Here is a 15,632-nt window from a genome sequence, read left to right on the forward strand (position 1 = left end):
AGGAAAGATATTAATGAAAGAGGAAATATGAGAAACAGTCATAAAGGCAATAAGGAAGGAAGGAAGGAAGGAAGGAAGGAAGGAAGGAAGGAAGGAAGGAAGGAAGGAAGGAAGGAAGGAAGGAAGGAAGGAAGGAAGGAAGGATGGATGGATGGATGGAATGGTGCTGAGGGTGTGAAGATAAGAGGATAACAAAGGAGAGTGTGAACATAATACTTGTTACACTTCACCTGAACCTAGAGTTCTTTGAAATTGTGAACATACAGGAATATCGAAGTGTGATGGGAATGGAAAATGAGGGATTAGCACTGAAGAAACTTGTGCAGAGCCAACTCTAAACCTATCCTCAGAATATTGTCAATAAGTTCCCACCAGGCCTTTAATAGATAAGAAAAGAGCTTCAATAAGGTAAAAATTTTGTGAGTTAGGTATTCCCCTCAAAAATAATATTAAGTATAGTATGTTATATGTATTTTTTTATGTTTTTAAAGTACCAGTCTCTATTTTTTTTTTTGCTTATTTTTCATTTCCAGGTACAATCACTTCCTGGGTAGTTGTTTTCTTCCTTCCTGTAAATAGTGCCTTGAATCCAATTCTTTACACACTCACAACAAGCTTTTTCAAGGACAAGTTGAAACCATTACTGCGCAAACATTGGAGGAAGTCTATCTTCAAAACTAAAAAGAAAAGATTTTCTGCATCCATTGTGTGGTCAGATGACTCCTCACTTAAACTTGGAGTTTTGCACAGAATAACCCTTGGGAATAATATAGTAAAATCAATTTCCTAGTAATTGTTTTGGATCACTGAACTTTCATTGGATTACCTATATTGTTTCAAGGCTACACCTGGAAGATGGCATCTGCAATGCTTTTCATCTTGAACACCAGCAAGTCGTTCTATCTGGAAATCACGGGAGATGACTTCTGGCACTGCATTCTAGAGGCAGCTGTACTGTTTGTCAACCATGCTAAGAACTGTACCTACAGGTTCTCACCTTTGTATGCCCTAAAAGTACCAGTGTATCACTTAGTGTAGCTGATATGTGGTAGATCTCTAGTTAATTAAATACTGCTCTTCTTTAAATTGGGTTACATTAAATAAAATAAAAGCAATTACAACAGCTAATCCCAGCATGGCCATAATAATAGATCTTTTTCCTTGCCTTGAATCCTTTTCCATGCCTTTCTTATTGTTAACATTTTTGTTTGGGAGCCATTCCTGGCATGCTCCTGGGTTACTCCTGGTTTGAACTCAGGAATCACTCCTGGCCAGTGCTCAAGGACCATATAGGATGCCAGGAATTGAACCTGAGTTGGCTGTATTCAAGGCAAATATCTTACTTAGCCTTTGTGCTATGGCTCCAGCCCCTTCCCTTGCCTTTTCAATGTCAAATGAAACCAGGTTTGTCATATTAAATTGATAATAAAGAGTTTCTGAGATGTCATCCTACCCTGCAGCAACTGGGAGAATAGTAGACATGATGCTTTTACAGGGCTTCATGTCTAGCACATGACTAAAGACACAGTCTGAGAAAGCTTAGCACCACTCATCTTTCTGGTTTTAGTTTAAAACAGCTGAGATCTTCAAACACCACAAGCAAGAAATATATATTTGAGCATCTTAATAGGCAAAATTTACATTTCAATGTGTTTTTAAATTATTGCTTTTTTTATAACATCTTTATTGTTGGAAAGTTCTGCCGTCATAAAATATGCTGACAAGAGGTGTTAAAGAGGGCTTTCGGGGCCAGAGCAATAGCAGAGTAGTAGGGCATTTGTCTTGCATCCAACCGACCCAGGTTCAATCCACAGCATCCCATATGTTTCCTCCGAGCCTGACAGGCATGATTTCTGAACAGAGTTAAGAGTAACCCCTGAGCACTGCCGGGTGTGGCCCCCAAGAAAAACAACCCCCCCAAATAAAGAGGGTTTAGGACATATGTTTTGATTCAGAACCAATTTGATTACTCAACTTAATTTCCAAGTTTTTGAACATTAAAGCGAAAAAGTTTTGATTCACTTTTTAAAGGGAAAAGTTTATGAAGTCCTAGGTAGATTTTATACCGAAAGTTTCTATGTGAAAATAAATCAGATAAAATTGTATTTTGCATTTGCCCATATATTAATACAGACAACAAAAACACAGTAGCATTTCTTGGCCAATAGGTAGAAGATAGAGCACCTACCTGAGTTATCAAGACATTTCTTCTGATTTTATTTCAGGGGGACAGTAGTTAGGGACCACAACTAGCAATATATAAAGGGCTACTCCTGGTTCTGTGCTAAGGGAGTTACTCTTGGAAATATTCACAGGACCATGCAGGAACAAAGATCAAATCCAGACATCTTGCATGCATGACCTTAGACAGTTGAGTATAAATCCCTTTCTTTTTCCCCTTCACTAAAGCATGAGATAATAATGCAATTTCTTTGCTGTTCATGTTATGCTTCATTTCTTTGATGAGACATAATCTAAGAGACCAATTGATATTAGGTAATTACCACTGCATATTAAATGAGATACCTTTTTTATCTAGTTTCATCTCAGAAAAAGAACTTTGTAATTTATGTCAGAGTTAGAGTAATTTACACGTTGTGATAATTTTTCTGTTACTAATTAGTATTGACAGAAAGTATCAGTTCCTTCATTTTAATCAAATATATTTCTTATACAAAAGAATCTATCCATTCACATTCTGTAAGCCATATTTCTATCCATTGTCCAGGCTATCCTTTTCCTCTTATATTTAGTAATATTTAAATATTCTTTATCAGTCTTTGATAATAATTTTTTCTCTCCAAAACATTTGAAAATATCAGGACATAAATCAACAGACTTTGAACTCAGTATGTTCCACTTTTAACACAAATGTATTACCTCTGTTCATGAAAAGCATGAAGCCTGGTCCTGTATCTTAGCATCTGAGAACTATTTGTGAATGTACATATTGATACCATGGAACAGTAGACATGAGAAATATAAACTCTGGTGCTTCTTGAATTTGGAAACACCATACCTGCTATACTGTCTCTCCCACCACCTGCCCCGAAGCTTTTTTTGTTGATGGTATGTCACTGGAAATTTGATGGTGAATGAAGTGACTTGTGTATATTTATAGATGTGTAAACTCTACCTCTTAAATTCTATAATGTTATAAAATAATAGATCAATAAAAATGGAAAAGTTTTAGAAAGATGACTTGGTGAGCAAATAAGACAATGGAGTAATAGGTAAGGATTAGCTGGTATACCAAAATATCAATAACAAGTCTAGGGTGGTATAAATAAAGACTTTACTGAAAATTGTTTTAATTTTTGTTTTATTTTTTTATATTAGAATTTGGGAGAACAGGGTAACTAATTAATACACAGCTCTGAATCAATTGATAACCTATCTATTAAAAAGGTCGAATAAAATTATGTTTTATTTTTGTTTTGTACCCACAAATGACAGTTCTCAGTATTTGGTCAGGGATTATCCCTGTAGGCTCACAGAAACTACACATATGTGGTACTGATAATCAAACCTGCGACTGCCACATGAAAGCCCAAGGCAAGCACCCTACTTATTGTACTGTATCTCTGGACCTAAAATTATTATATATATTTTTTGTTTTGGGGCCAGACCCAGTGATGCTCAGAGGTTACTCCTGGCTATGTACTCAGAAATCGCTCCTCGCTGTGAGGATCGTATGGGACACCAGGGGATTGAACCGTGGTCCATCCTAGATTAGCAAGTGTAAGGCAGAAACCCTGCCACTTGTACTACTGCTCCGGCACCCTAAAATTATTTTTTCATGTGATACATCAAAATTAATTTCAGGTTGTTTATAAAACCTACTATAGAAATATAAAACTAAACTATATGGAATAAGTAGGAAAAAATTAAGAAATAACATGGATAGCTTAGTGGTAGGGAGTTTTGCCTTGCTGATCCAGGATGGACACTGGTTTGATCCCCAGTGTCCCATAAGGTCTCCCAAGCCAGGAGCAATTTCTGAGCGCATAGCCAGGAGAAATTCCTGAGCATTATCGGGTATGGCCCAAAAGCAAAAAAAAAAAAAATTTTTTTTAAGAGCAATAACATGGAAACAATGTCAAAACACATGGTTAATGCTAGAAATAAAGATTGCTTTGTTTGTCTATAGCAGGGGTGGAGAACAAGTTTGACACCAAGAGCCAAAATTTTAAACTGTGAAAGTCAGAGAGCCACACTATGCAGTGACCTGCCAAAACAGACAAAAACTCACACAAAAGCGTCTAATTTTAACAATAATCTATGAAACACATATTGCATTTTGCCATTTTGAGTGAGGGTCAAAATCCTGCAGTGATGGTGAGGGTGTGCTGCGTCCTCCACACTAAGAACTAACGGCAAGATGTGACCCAACATGTGACACATGGGTCCCTCGGTCGCTGGCCCATGCAGTTGTTTCCGAGGGATGGGACCCAGGGCGGGACTACACGCTTTCTCGGAGATCTCTCCTCAGAGGTCCTTCCTCAGAAGCGGCAGAACAAAATCCAAATTTGGCAAAGAGCCACAGTATACAAAATAATGAGAAGAGGCAAAGAGCCGCATTCATTTTGGCCGGGAGCCACATGCAGCTCGAGAGTCATGTGTATGCCATGCCTGGTCTATAGTCAAATTTAAACATTCATTAGAGAAGAGTTTTAAGTTATAAATAAGGCCTTGGTTTCTATTTCCATATGTTAGGAGCTTAGAACTTGTCATCCCAGCCTACCACAAAGTAGAATATCAAGACAAAATAATTCTTCAGAATCCATAAAAGAAAGGACTCAAGGCCAACAGCTGCCCCCATTTTGGTGACACAGTAACTGTTACAGCATTATAAAACCACACACAAGACCCACAAGTAGAAACTGCCACAGGATGATAAAGACTATAGTTCAGTAAGTACTCTTAATAAGATTTGAGTTTTTTCTTATCTTTTCATCGACATATCATTGTTTACAATATTATGGAATTCAGGGTTCAGTTTGACACCTCTCCTTTTCTATAATTGTTATAACTCACATTATCAAAGTTTTAGTGTCATCCCACGACCAAGAACACCTCAATTTTACAAACCATCACATCATAGTGTTTAGAGTTCTTCATAGTTTCTAGGATTCATTTTATTGCTACTACATGCTTATTCTGTAACTTCTATAGTAAAATCTATGTTATTCCCATCATGAGGGGCTTTTCTCTTTAAAACTCTCTGTCTCTCTCATGTACATTTTTTCCATTCTGACTGACAGCATCCTACCTCCAAATCCTGTTAATTTCTTCTTTGATTCTAGCGGGGTGAAGCATCTTAGTGACGCATTTTTTTTCTTTCCTTGATAATTATTTAAGCACTGTGGTTACAAAATTGTTCATGACTAAGTTTCATTCATACAATTTTCCAACACCCATTCACTCATCACCATCCTTCACCAGAGCACATATCCTGGGGATAACCCCAGTTTCCCTTCTACTCCACACCCTTCCTGCATCTTGGACACACATTTTACTTCTCACTATATATCTCTCTATCCATCTCTTTATCCATATATCTATTTATATATCAATCTATCTTTATCTCTATCTCTCTGCCTTGTCTTACCTTTTTAATGCTGTAGTTTCCACTATTGTTAATGAAGAGCTACCATGCATATCATTTTATCCTCTTCAGCAAAGAGTTCTTGTCCAGATTGACAAGTTCTAACTATTATTGTCATAGTGGACCATTCACTACCCTAACCGCAATCCCTGCTCTTTGTGGCAAGATTCCTATCATGTACTGGTTTTGAGTCTATAAAGTTCCTGAGCTGTTGTTTAACTGTGAAGATGTGTATTTTTCCTTCAAATATGAATGAAAGTTTAGCTGGGTGAAGTATTCTTAAAGAGACATTCATTTCATTGAGTTTTTTCACTATATCCCACCACTGCCTTTGGACCTGAAGGTTTGCTTGTGGTAAATCTGCTGTCAATCTTAAGTATGGTTCTTTGTATGTAATTTACTTTTGATCTTGCTATTTCAGTATTCTATCTTTATCTGTGGCTTTCATCATTGTCACTAGGATGTGCCTTGGGATGCTTCTATTTGGGTTTATCTTTTTTTTTGGGGGGGTGTGGTCACACCCGGCAGTTCTCAGGGGTTTTTCCTGGCTCTACACTCAGAAATCGCTCCTGGCAGGCACGGGGGATCATAAGGTATGTGGGGATTTGGACTACTGTCCTTCATGCAAGGTAAACTCCCTGCCTCCATGCTATCTCTCTGGCCCCAATTTGGGTCTCTTTTAACTGGTACTCTTTGGTGTCAGGGATGTGGGTACATGCATTCTTCAGTTCTGGGAACTTCTCAGCAATGATGTCTTTGACAGTTGCTTCTTCAAAGTAGTTTTCTTCTTGCCTCTCTGATATACCAATTATTCTTATGGTGTTCCTGTTGAATTTATACCAAAGTCTATAGTTTTTTTTTCACTCGTTTTGAGGATTTTTCCAAGCTCTTTTCCATCTTCTTCTGTTGTATGGAGGTGTTATGCAGCTTATCTTTCAGCTGATTGATTCTGTCCTCAGCAGCTCTTGAGGCCTTCCAGTCTATGGTAGGAAGCTTGCCACAAATAGCAGGGGAGTGCAATTAGGGCAGAGGAGGGACCACTATGACAATGATAGTTGGAAATGATCATTCTGGTTAAGAATTGAGTGCTGAAAGGAGATAAATTGATAGGCCTGAACCCCCACAGCAATAATATTGCAATCCACAGTTTCTAAAAGGGAAGTAAAAAAGAAAGGGAGAGAGAGATAAAGAGAGAGAAGAAATATATTACAGCCCCAGGGGCAGGCAGGAGTGAAGAGAGGAGGGAAAATGGAGAATTTGGTGGCAGGAAATGTGCACCTGTGAAGGGTGTTATACGTTGTATGACTAAAACTTAACATAAGCAACTTTGTATCTGTGGGAGGGGAAGCCAATTGAATTATGAACAAGCTTGTAACCACTGTTTTTAAATAAAATATTTTTCTAAAGAAAGAAGTGTCTGTTCTCCTTCATCTCTCAAACCAATGACGAGAGCCTCTAGAAGAATTCCGCTTATTTTCGGCGTATTAGACTTTTACCCCAGTTTATTACTTTTCTCCTCTTCAAACAAAACCACATAACTTGAACTACCTAGTCCTGCCTCCCAATTAGAGGGGGAAATAAGGGAGGTATCAGGACCAAACAGGTGCAAGACTACGAAGTAATAGGATAGTTACAGAGGGGACCACATATTCTAGCAGCCCTGGGGGTGAGGGAAGAGGATATAGGTGGTAGGACAAAAACAGAGGAGTAGGGAGGACAAACCGGTGATGGGAATCCCCCCTGATTTTATGTAAATATGTACCTAAAATATTATTGTCAACAATATGTAAGCCACTATGATCAAAATAAAAATTATGTTAAAAAAAAGTGTCCGAATGTACAACCCAACCTTTGGAAATACAGTAAGATTAATTGTAAGAGTTTCCCATAACTTTACAACCTATTTAAAAGGCACATTTCATGACACCTTCAGTGAAAATAAAACCACATATTACCCAACAACTTTTTCTTATGGAAACTGAGGGTGAATGAGGCCCCAGCAGAAAGCAGAGGTAATAGAAAGTGAAGGAAACCTTTGACTTTTATTTGCGAGAAGAGAAAATTTCATCAGAAAATAGGACACATCAATCCAGAGATTGAGAATAAGGTTCTAAAGCTCAAATACAAAAACTATAGTTGAATTGAACTACAATGAAGAAGTTAGAACACTAATAAAAATATAAGAATTTCATATGTAGTAAAAATGCTAAAATGTTATTAAGTCATCAGCAAAGAGAAATGCAGAAGGTAGTCTCTCCATCAAATTCCTGCATTTCTAGAATGGGTTACTGGCCAATATTTTGGATTTTAGAGAACACTGACAAGTAATAACTGTATAAAGTTTATAAAGTGTATATGTGTGTATAGTGGTAAGTTAATATGAATTCCAAAAGAAATTTTATTTTTATTAAATTATTATTTATTTAATAAATTTATTTATATTGATTTATTATTTATTTCTATTAATTCTATGTGATTTTTGAATCAGTAGATGTTTAACATTATATTTAAGAGTTAATCATTTGGCGAAAGTACACCGGCCCAGTGGGGCCCAACTTGAAAAACTGTGAGTGTGACCTGTCTATGTCTGTCTACTGTCCTCTTGCGTGAAACTCTTGCAAGTGGGGCAAAAAGAGGCTCCAGCGGAGCACGGCGCCGTGCACTCTTTCTAAGGAAAGAACTCCATTGCAACAAGAAGGAAAAATCACACTAAGAACGGCGCTATACCACAGAAGCAAACATTTCTCTCCGGACTGTCTTCTCTGTTGCATGCTCGGGCCTAAGATTTGACCCAGTGTGAGGCTTCATCCACGGAGGACTCCCCTCCCATAGAGGCAAGTCAGCCCATCCAGAAAGGGAGGAGCCAGAGGAGTGTGCTGCCTGCATCATATAGACAATGAATACCACCACAACACGTAGAAAAACCCACAATACAAGTGTGACAATGGGGAAACAACGCAAGCGAGCATCAGACATAGAGAATGAAGATGACAATTCTGAGGACCAGATAATGACCAACCAACTAATCAACCTCTCAGATAAGGACTTTAGACTAGCAATATGGAAGATGCTCAACGGACTCCAAGAAACCATGGACCGAGTTTAACAGAACACTAATAAGAACCAAGAAAATATGAAGACAGAAATCACAAAACTCCAAACTGAAATAACATGTCAACTAACAGGACTGAAAAAGTCAGTAAACAAAGTGAATGACAAAATGGATAAGCTCTGGGACAGGGTATCAGAAGCTGAGAATAGACATGGTGCTGCGGAAGATGAGATACATAACAATTCCATACAGCAGGAGAGATTGGACAAAAAACTTAAAGCAAATGAGCAGACAATGGAAAAATTAGTCAAAGAATGGGAACAGATGAAAATAGAAGTCTATGATAAGATCAACAGAAACAACTTAAGAATCATTGGAGTCCCAGAGACCCAGGAAGAAAATTTACAGGAAGAATCAACGGTCAAGAACATCATTAAAGAGAAACTTCCAGAGCTAAAGAATATATGTGATCAAATCCTGCATGCCCGAAGAGTACCAACCAAAAGAGACCCCAGAAAAACCACCCCAAGACACATCCTAGTCACAATGACAAATCCCACAGATAGAGACAGAATTCTGAAAATTTATTAAGAATAAAATAGGCAGAACACTCGAAGACCAATATATCAAAAAGGTCTTTGAGGATGGAGCACCAATGGCAAACTCTAGCATCAAACATAAACAAATGGGACTACATCAAACCAAAAAGATTCTGTGTGGCAAAAGAAACCCTACTTAACACAAGAAGACAGTTAACTGAATGGGAAAAATCTTTGCACTCAACATGTCAGATAAAGGGCTGATATTCAGAATATACAAAGACTCAGAAAGCTGAGCCCCCCAAAACCAAATAAAACCATAAAAATGGGGATATGAAATGAATAGAAACTTCTCTGAGGAAGATCGAAGAATAGACAACAAACTCATGATAACATGCTCACCTTCACTCATCATTAGGGAAATCCAAATAAAGACAACAATATGTTATCACCTTACACCAGTGAGGATGGCTCACATCAAAAAAAAAATGTGAACAATCTCTGTTGGCGGGGTTGTGGTATAAAAGACACTATCATCCACTGCTAGTGGGAATGCTCCCTAGTCCAACACCTATGAAGAACAATCTGGAAAGTGCTAAAGCAACTCAGAATTGAGCGGTCATTTGAGCCAGCAATTGCTCTCCTAGGTATCTACCCCCAAGTCAGAAGGAGATTCATCCCAAAGTATGTGTGCACCCCACTATTTATTGCAGCACTCAGTATAATAGCCAAGTCTTGGAACCAACCTTGATGTCCAACAACAGATGAGTGGATCATTAAGATGTGGTATCTATACACAATGGAATACTACGTGGCAGCCAGAAATGATACGATCATAGACTTTGCAGCAACGTAGATGGACCTAGAACATATTATGTCAAACGAAGGAAGCCAGAAGATGAAAGATTAGCACAGAATGATAGCACTATTCTGAAGTACCTAGAATAGGCACCAGATATATAATCAAAACCCCACGATTAAATAACAGGGTGTAACAGGATAGAAACCTCAAACACTGTAATAATCACCATGTACTGGAAAGTAGAGCCCAAAACAAAAGGAAGAGAAACAATACGAAGCCCGACTACACATTACATCATAAAGAAACCAGCAACAGCAGAAACAGCAGTATAGAGAGAACAGGTATCTAATTATCGTTTTACTACAAAGGCCCATAATAATTTACTAGTGATCTTATACAGGAATACAGGTAAATATTATGATGGGAAATTATTGACTCCAATGGAAACAGTTCAAAACATTATGATTGAATGCCTTAACCTTACCATATGTAAACTAACCTCTCAGTTTTTCTGCCCATAGGGGTTCCTGGATACAAACAGTGAACATCCTATGGTGGTACCCCAGTGCTGAGTCACACGAGGCACCATACTCAGCTTACATCATGAAAATGTCCAGATATAACTCTTTAACATACCCTTTATCTCTAGATTATGCCTTCTTTTAGGACCTGAAGTGCATGACCAGCCACAACCGTGACCTACAGATTTTTACTACAGGGCCTAAGCATCCAACACGTTCAAGCAAACTAACATGCCCTTGCTCTTTTACCCTCTCTTCTCATTACTTCATATTTTTGTTGTTGTTGTTTAATTATTGGTTTGTTTTGTTCTGTTTTGTTTTTCCTTTTCTCCCTTCTTGTCTCCTTCTTCTTCCACCTTCTTCTCCTCATTACCATCAATTCAATCCAGGTCAAATAAAAACCACATGGTTACTTTCTCTATAGGAAAGAAAAGAAAGCTGATATAAAGGGTGCTGTGAACAATACTGCAAAGGGTAAACACCTATATAGATAGACCTCCCTAACACAATGGTTAGTACTCAAGACACAAAAGCTATACACATCCAAAAGTTGATCTATTAGTTTCCTTTCCTTACAAGTACTATACTTACCTATCTTTCTGTACTCAGCGTATTTCTTGCCCTCCCCACCTCTCTACATTAATATATACCTAAGTTAACTTCTATATATGTTTATATGGGGGCAGGAGCACACAGAGATAAGAATCCTCCTTAAGAGACAAACCTAAACCATAAACAATTCATACCTATACCCTATATAACCCCTCCCATGTACTATCCTTTCTCCCCCCTCAGAAACCTGACTATCCTTTTACCCCTTAATCCAATCCCTGATATCCCCACCATGTTATAACTCTTCACCCTCAGTTCCTAACCCATTAGGCGTCAAGACCAACCTCCTACACCAACGAAGCAGTACCCAGTTCCCAAGTGAAGAGACACCCACTCAAACTCACACCTCATTCCTGGCAAGAAAATACAACCAATACCTCGACTGACTCATACAGTGTGGCCCTCCTAATCACCTCTTCCTATTGTGGACTCTGGCTTAATACCAGATTAGCTCCAAAAGGACTCCCATTGCAAGAACTCTACCCAAGACCTCCCTGCGTGGAGCCCACAACTCATGAGGAAATCTCAAAAGACAATGGGGAAGCCTATACTATCATCATATGTATAGACCTATATAACACTACCTCTTATACTGTTTCTCCCCAAATGTAATCTCCTGTAGCACTTTCTCCCTTTTTCTTTGTTTTTTTTTTCTTTTTTTCCCCCTTGTTCATTTTTTTCCTTTTTGTTTTGTTTTGTTCTACTTTCTGTTTTTTGATTTGATTTGTTTTGTGCTTCTTTTGGGTCACAGCTGGCAGTGCTCGGAGGGTGCCCCTGGCTCTGTGCTCGGAAGTTGCCCTGGTGGGCATGGGGAACCATGTGGGATGCTGGGATGTGAGCCACCGTCAGACGCCTTGCCTCCATGCTATCCCTCCCAGCCCCAATTTATTCCTTTAATTATGTCTTTTATTTAATCCTTTTTTCTTTTAAGAAACTCTTTTTACTTTAGATATGTCTGAGCATATATATTTTTAGTTTTTGTCATGGGTCTGTTTACTTCTCTCTTCACCCCCAAATCCACCAGCAATATAATGTAGCACCACTTCTTCCTGCAAAGGCATATTAAAAATAGGGGAAATTTTACCCGTAAAAACAAGCTCTTATCTACTAGGGATAAGAACTTATACTTTTTTACAACACAAGGACATCTCCCACCTTGAATGTATGTCATGGGGAACCAACCTAGACTCCAGGGAAATAGGCACTGACCGTCCAGCCTTGACTCCTGGATTCCAGACATAGAAACGACAGAGTTCTCCACAACAGCTCCAGGAACCAAGTCCCCTCCAGGGCATTAATAATACTGCTCTGATGCCAACATATGCCAGTTCTAAATTGATAACCTGACAGTGAGGAAATGGGAACAACTAGATCTAAGAGCAAGTTATCCTTCCTCACCAGCCAACAATAAGACAAAATCAGAAGACATTCACTCTTTGATCTGTGCAAAACCAAGTTTGCTATATACAAATGACTGGTTGTTACAACCAGGACTAGACAGTATGCATCCCAGGACCAACAACAACAACAACAACAAAAAGCTCTAACCTAGCTTTTGGTCTACAATCTGTTCAACAAACAAGATCTCCAATTCCAGAGGCCTGACTGAGACAACCGCAAGTGAACAGATCTTCCAGAAACATAATGAAAGACTCTGTCCCAGGCTCCATCCTAAGAGCAACATAATGACCAAGAACACCAACTACGGAAGATGAATTAAAACGACACTGAAGAAGCAGAACTGCTAGAACCACAAAGAAAGCCTTCATCATAAGCTCCATTCCTTGAGCTGCACAGTCACCAAGATCTCTAGATACAGAGGACTGATTTTACCATCCATGATGAAGCAGAAGTCTTCCGTACACCACAAAATCACCGAGGGGAGAGTAAATGATCATGCAAGGAGTCTATAGTTAATCCCATGACAGTATACTTCAGGGATGGAGAAACCCTGTATTTCCTAGGCCAAGGGAATTTCCTCTATAATATCCCCAATAATTACTGTGCCTATGCAGGGGGGAAAAGAAAAAAAAGGGGGGGAAGCACAAAATAATTATTTTTCCACATATATATTTATTGATTGATTGATTGATTGATTGTTTTTTGATGTCTTTATTTTGGTATAGATATTGAAGTTGATGTCTCCTTTTTTATTTTATATTATTTTATCTTATTTTTCTCTTTCTTTTTGCACTCCGGCATGATTTGAATTCAGAACCGAGACTATTGTGTGGTGCTTCTTGCTGTAGGGCTCACTGGATATTTAATTTGACATTTATTTTTGTATTGTTATAGTGTTTCAATTACCTTTTCATGTCCTCTCTTAAACTGAGGCTGAAGTAAGTATCATTTTATTTATTGACTATTCCTTGTGCAGCAATCGCTGATTTTGCTAGATGCTGCAAGGTAATGGATACGATGTTTGTGTTCAAAAGCATATTTCAAAACACTCCAACACTTGGGTGATAGTTGAGCCTCCTTCTGCCCTGCACCATTAAACTGATTCAGTCTTTAAGTCCTTTCTTCTATGTCCCTTCTTAAAGTCACTGGGATCTGCCATCTCCCTCCTTCCTCCAATTCTGGATTTTTAATAAAATGTAACCCAGTCTTTGAAGGGTCTCTATTGCTCCTTTCCAGTGCACCCTCTATCGTTCCATCTCTGATTTTCAGGACTTGTCAATGCCATTATCACTTTCCACTTTAAGTCCTTGGGCATCTTGCAGAATTTTCCAGCTCATTTGTTTTGTTTTGGTCTCACATCCAGAAGTGCTCAGAGGCTATTCTAGGCTCTGTGCTCAGGAGTGATGGCAGATGATGGTGTTGCACCAGATGTGGTGGGATTGAGCCAGCATCGGCCATATGCAAGGCAATCTCCTTAACCCCTGTTCTATCTCTCCTGTCTCGAGTTCTCACTCTAAGTGTACAAGAACTTTCATCATTGGCCACTTCCTGACTATAGCTTTAACTTCCATCATTCACCTCTAAATTCCTCTTTTCTTTTTTTTATTTATTTTTATTTTTTTATCTGAATTCTTACTCCCTTAGGACCTACTTGAAAATACCTTTTCTCTTTTCCATCGCTTGATCTTCCAAACTCATCTTTCACTTGTGATAGTTGCTTGAGTATCTTCATCCACTAATCCAAGGCCCCATATACCATATCTTCTGATGGGCTTGTCATGACCTCACATTTTAAGGGCCAACTACTTATCCAAAAATATACTAGGCAAGGCTGGGCTACTTCCAGAAATTATGGACTAGAGGCACAATAATAATAATCCCCTAAAGACAAACAGTTATGGGAGCCATGTTTATCATTAGTAATTCTAATAGTGGAGATTTCAGATTTGTCAGCTAAGAAACCCAGATACTGGAATTCTGGGAAAATAGGGATAAGTGGTTTATCAACACCTTCATTCCAAACTAAGCAGATTCCAAGCAGCTCTAATCTTTTGATGTTGAAGCTTTCTCTATCTGCTTGTTTCCTTCCTTCAAAGTTCTGGGAACATTGATACCATCTTGCCAAAAGCTTTTTTGATTCTCTTAACTCCCACTTGTCTAGCAGTCTTTTTGGCTTTAGAACAGAGAGTATTTCTGTGTCTGTCAATGATGATCTTCTCATATTTGGCAATTCTGAGAGATAAATATGCCAAATGAAGAAAATTACAGGAGTAGTTATCTCCATGAGAGAATGATTATGAATTATAGAACTATTACCCAAAAGATAAGTAATGTCTCCAAAAGCACTCAGCATTTTAACTTCTTTATAAAAAAATCCACAAAAGTAAAGACCTCAGTTTATGGAACAGATTTATTTCTGCACTTACTGAGTACACATGAGCAGACTACTATTGCCAAGATTGCCTAGGAAGCCAATCAGCAATGATGTTCAAGAGAGATAGTACAGCAGGTAGAGTCCTTGTCTTGCATGCTGCAGACCTGGGTTTGATCCCAAGCATCTCATATGATCCTGGAGCACCCAAAGAAGTGGTTCCAGAGAGCAGAGCGTGAGTGCAGCTGAATGTGGCAAAAACAAAACAAAACAAACAAACAAAAAACACAAAAACAACAACAAAACAGAGAGAGAGAGAGAGAGAGGTCTCTGTCTCCCTCATGAAACACAACTTCCATTTAGATAAAAGGCAGAAAAGTGGAAAGTGAACAAAGAAAATCCAGAGAGGAAATAGTTCAACTAAAGAAGGGCATCTAGAGAAGCAGTAACTGGCAGCAAGAAAGTACCACTGAATTCAACAAATACTAACAGCCCATCTCCCTCACTCTTGTTTGTTAGCATCTATAAATTCAGAGCTCTGTATCATATCAGAGGGTTAAAATATCAAAAGCTACTAAAGCAATCCCTTTTATGTTGTTCTTATTTATTGACAAGTGTAAAATCATTATATTCATATTCCCCTACAAATCATAACTCTCTAAAATAACTGAAAGTGACTGTAGTTCATTCATTAAGTGGAAAATGAAAGCATGAAGACTTTGAGCC

The 15,632-nt window shown here is 38.4% G+C and overlaps 1 protein-coding gene across 1 annotated transcript in view; it reads left to right on the forward strand.

The window, feature by feature from the left end:
• RXFP2 (relaxin family peptide receptor 2) overlaps nt 1–1,152 on the forward strand; it is a 67,063-nt gene extending 65,911 nt beyond the window's left edge. The window contains exon 18 of the mRNA XM_049778773.1: nt 534–1,152. Within this exon, the coding sequence (XP_049634730.1) occupies nt 534–790 (257 nt within the window). The 3' untranslated portion in view covers nt 791–1,152. The remainder of the gene's footprint in view (nt 1–533) is intronic.
• Nucleotides 1,153–15,632: the final 14,480 nt, after the last annotated feature.

This window comes from Suncus etruscus, chromosome 8 (genome assembly GCF_024139225.1).
Source record: "Suncus etruscus isolate mSunEtr1 chromosome 8, mSunEtr1.pri.cur, whole genome shotgun sequence".
In the NCBI taxonomy this organism is placed as follows: Eukaryota; Metazoa; Chordata; class Mammalia; order Eulipotyphla; family Soricidae; genus Suncus; species Suncus etruscus.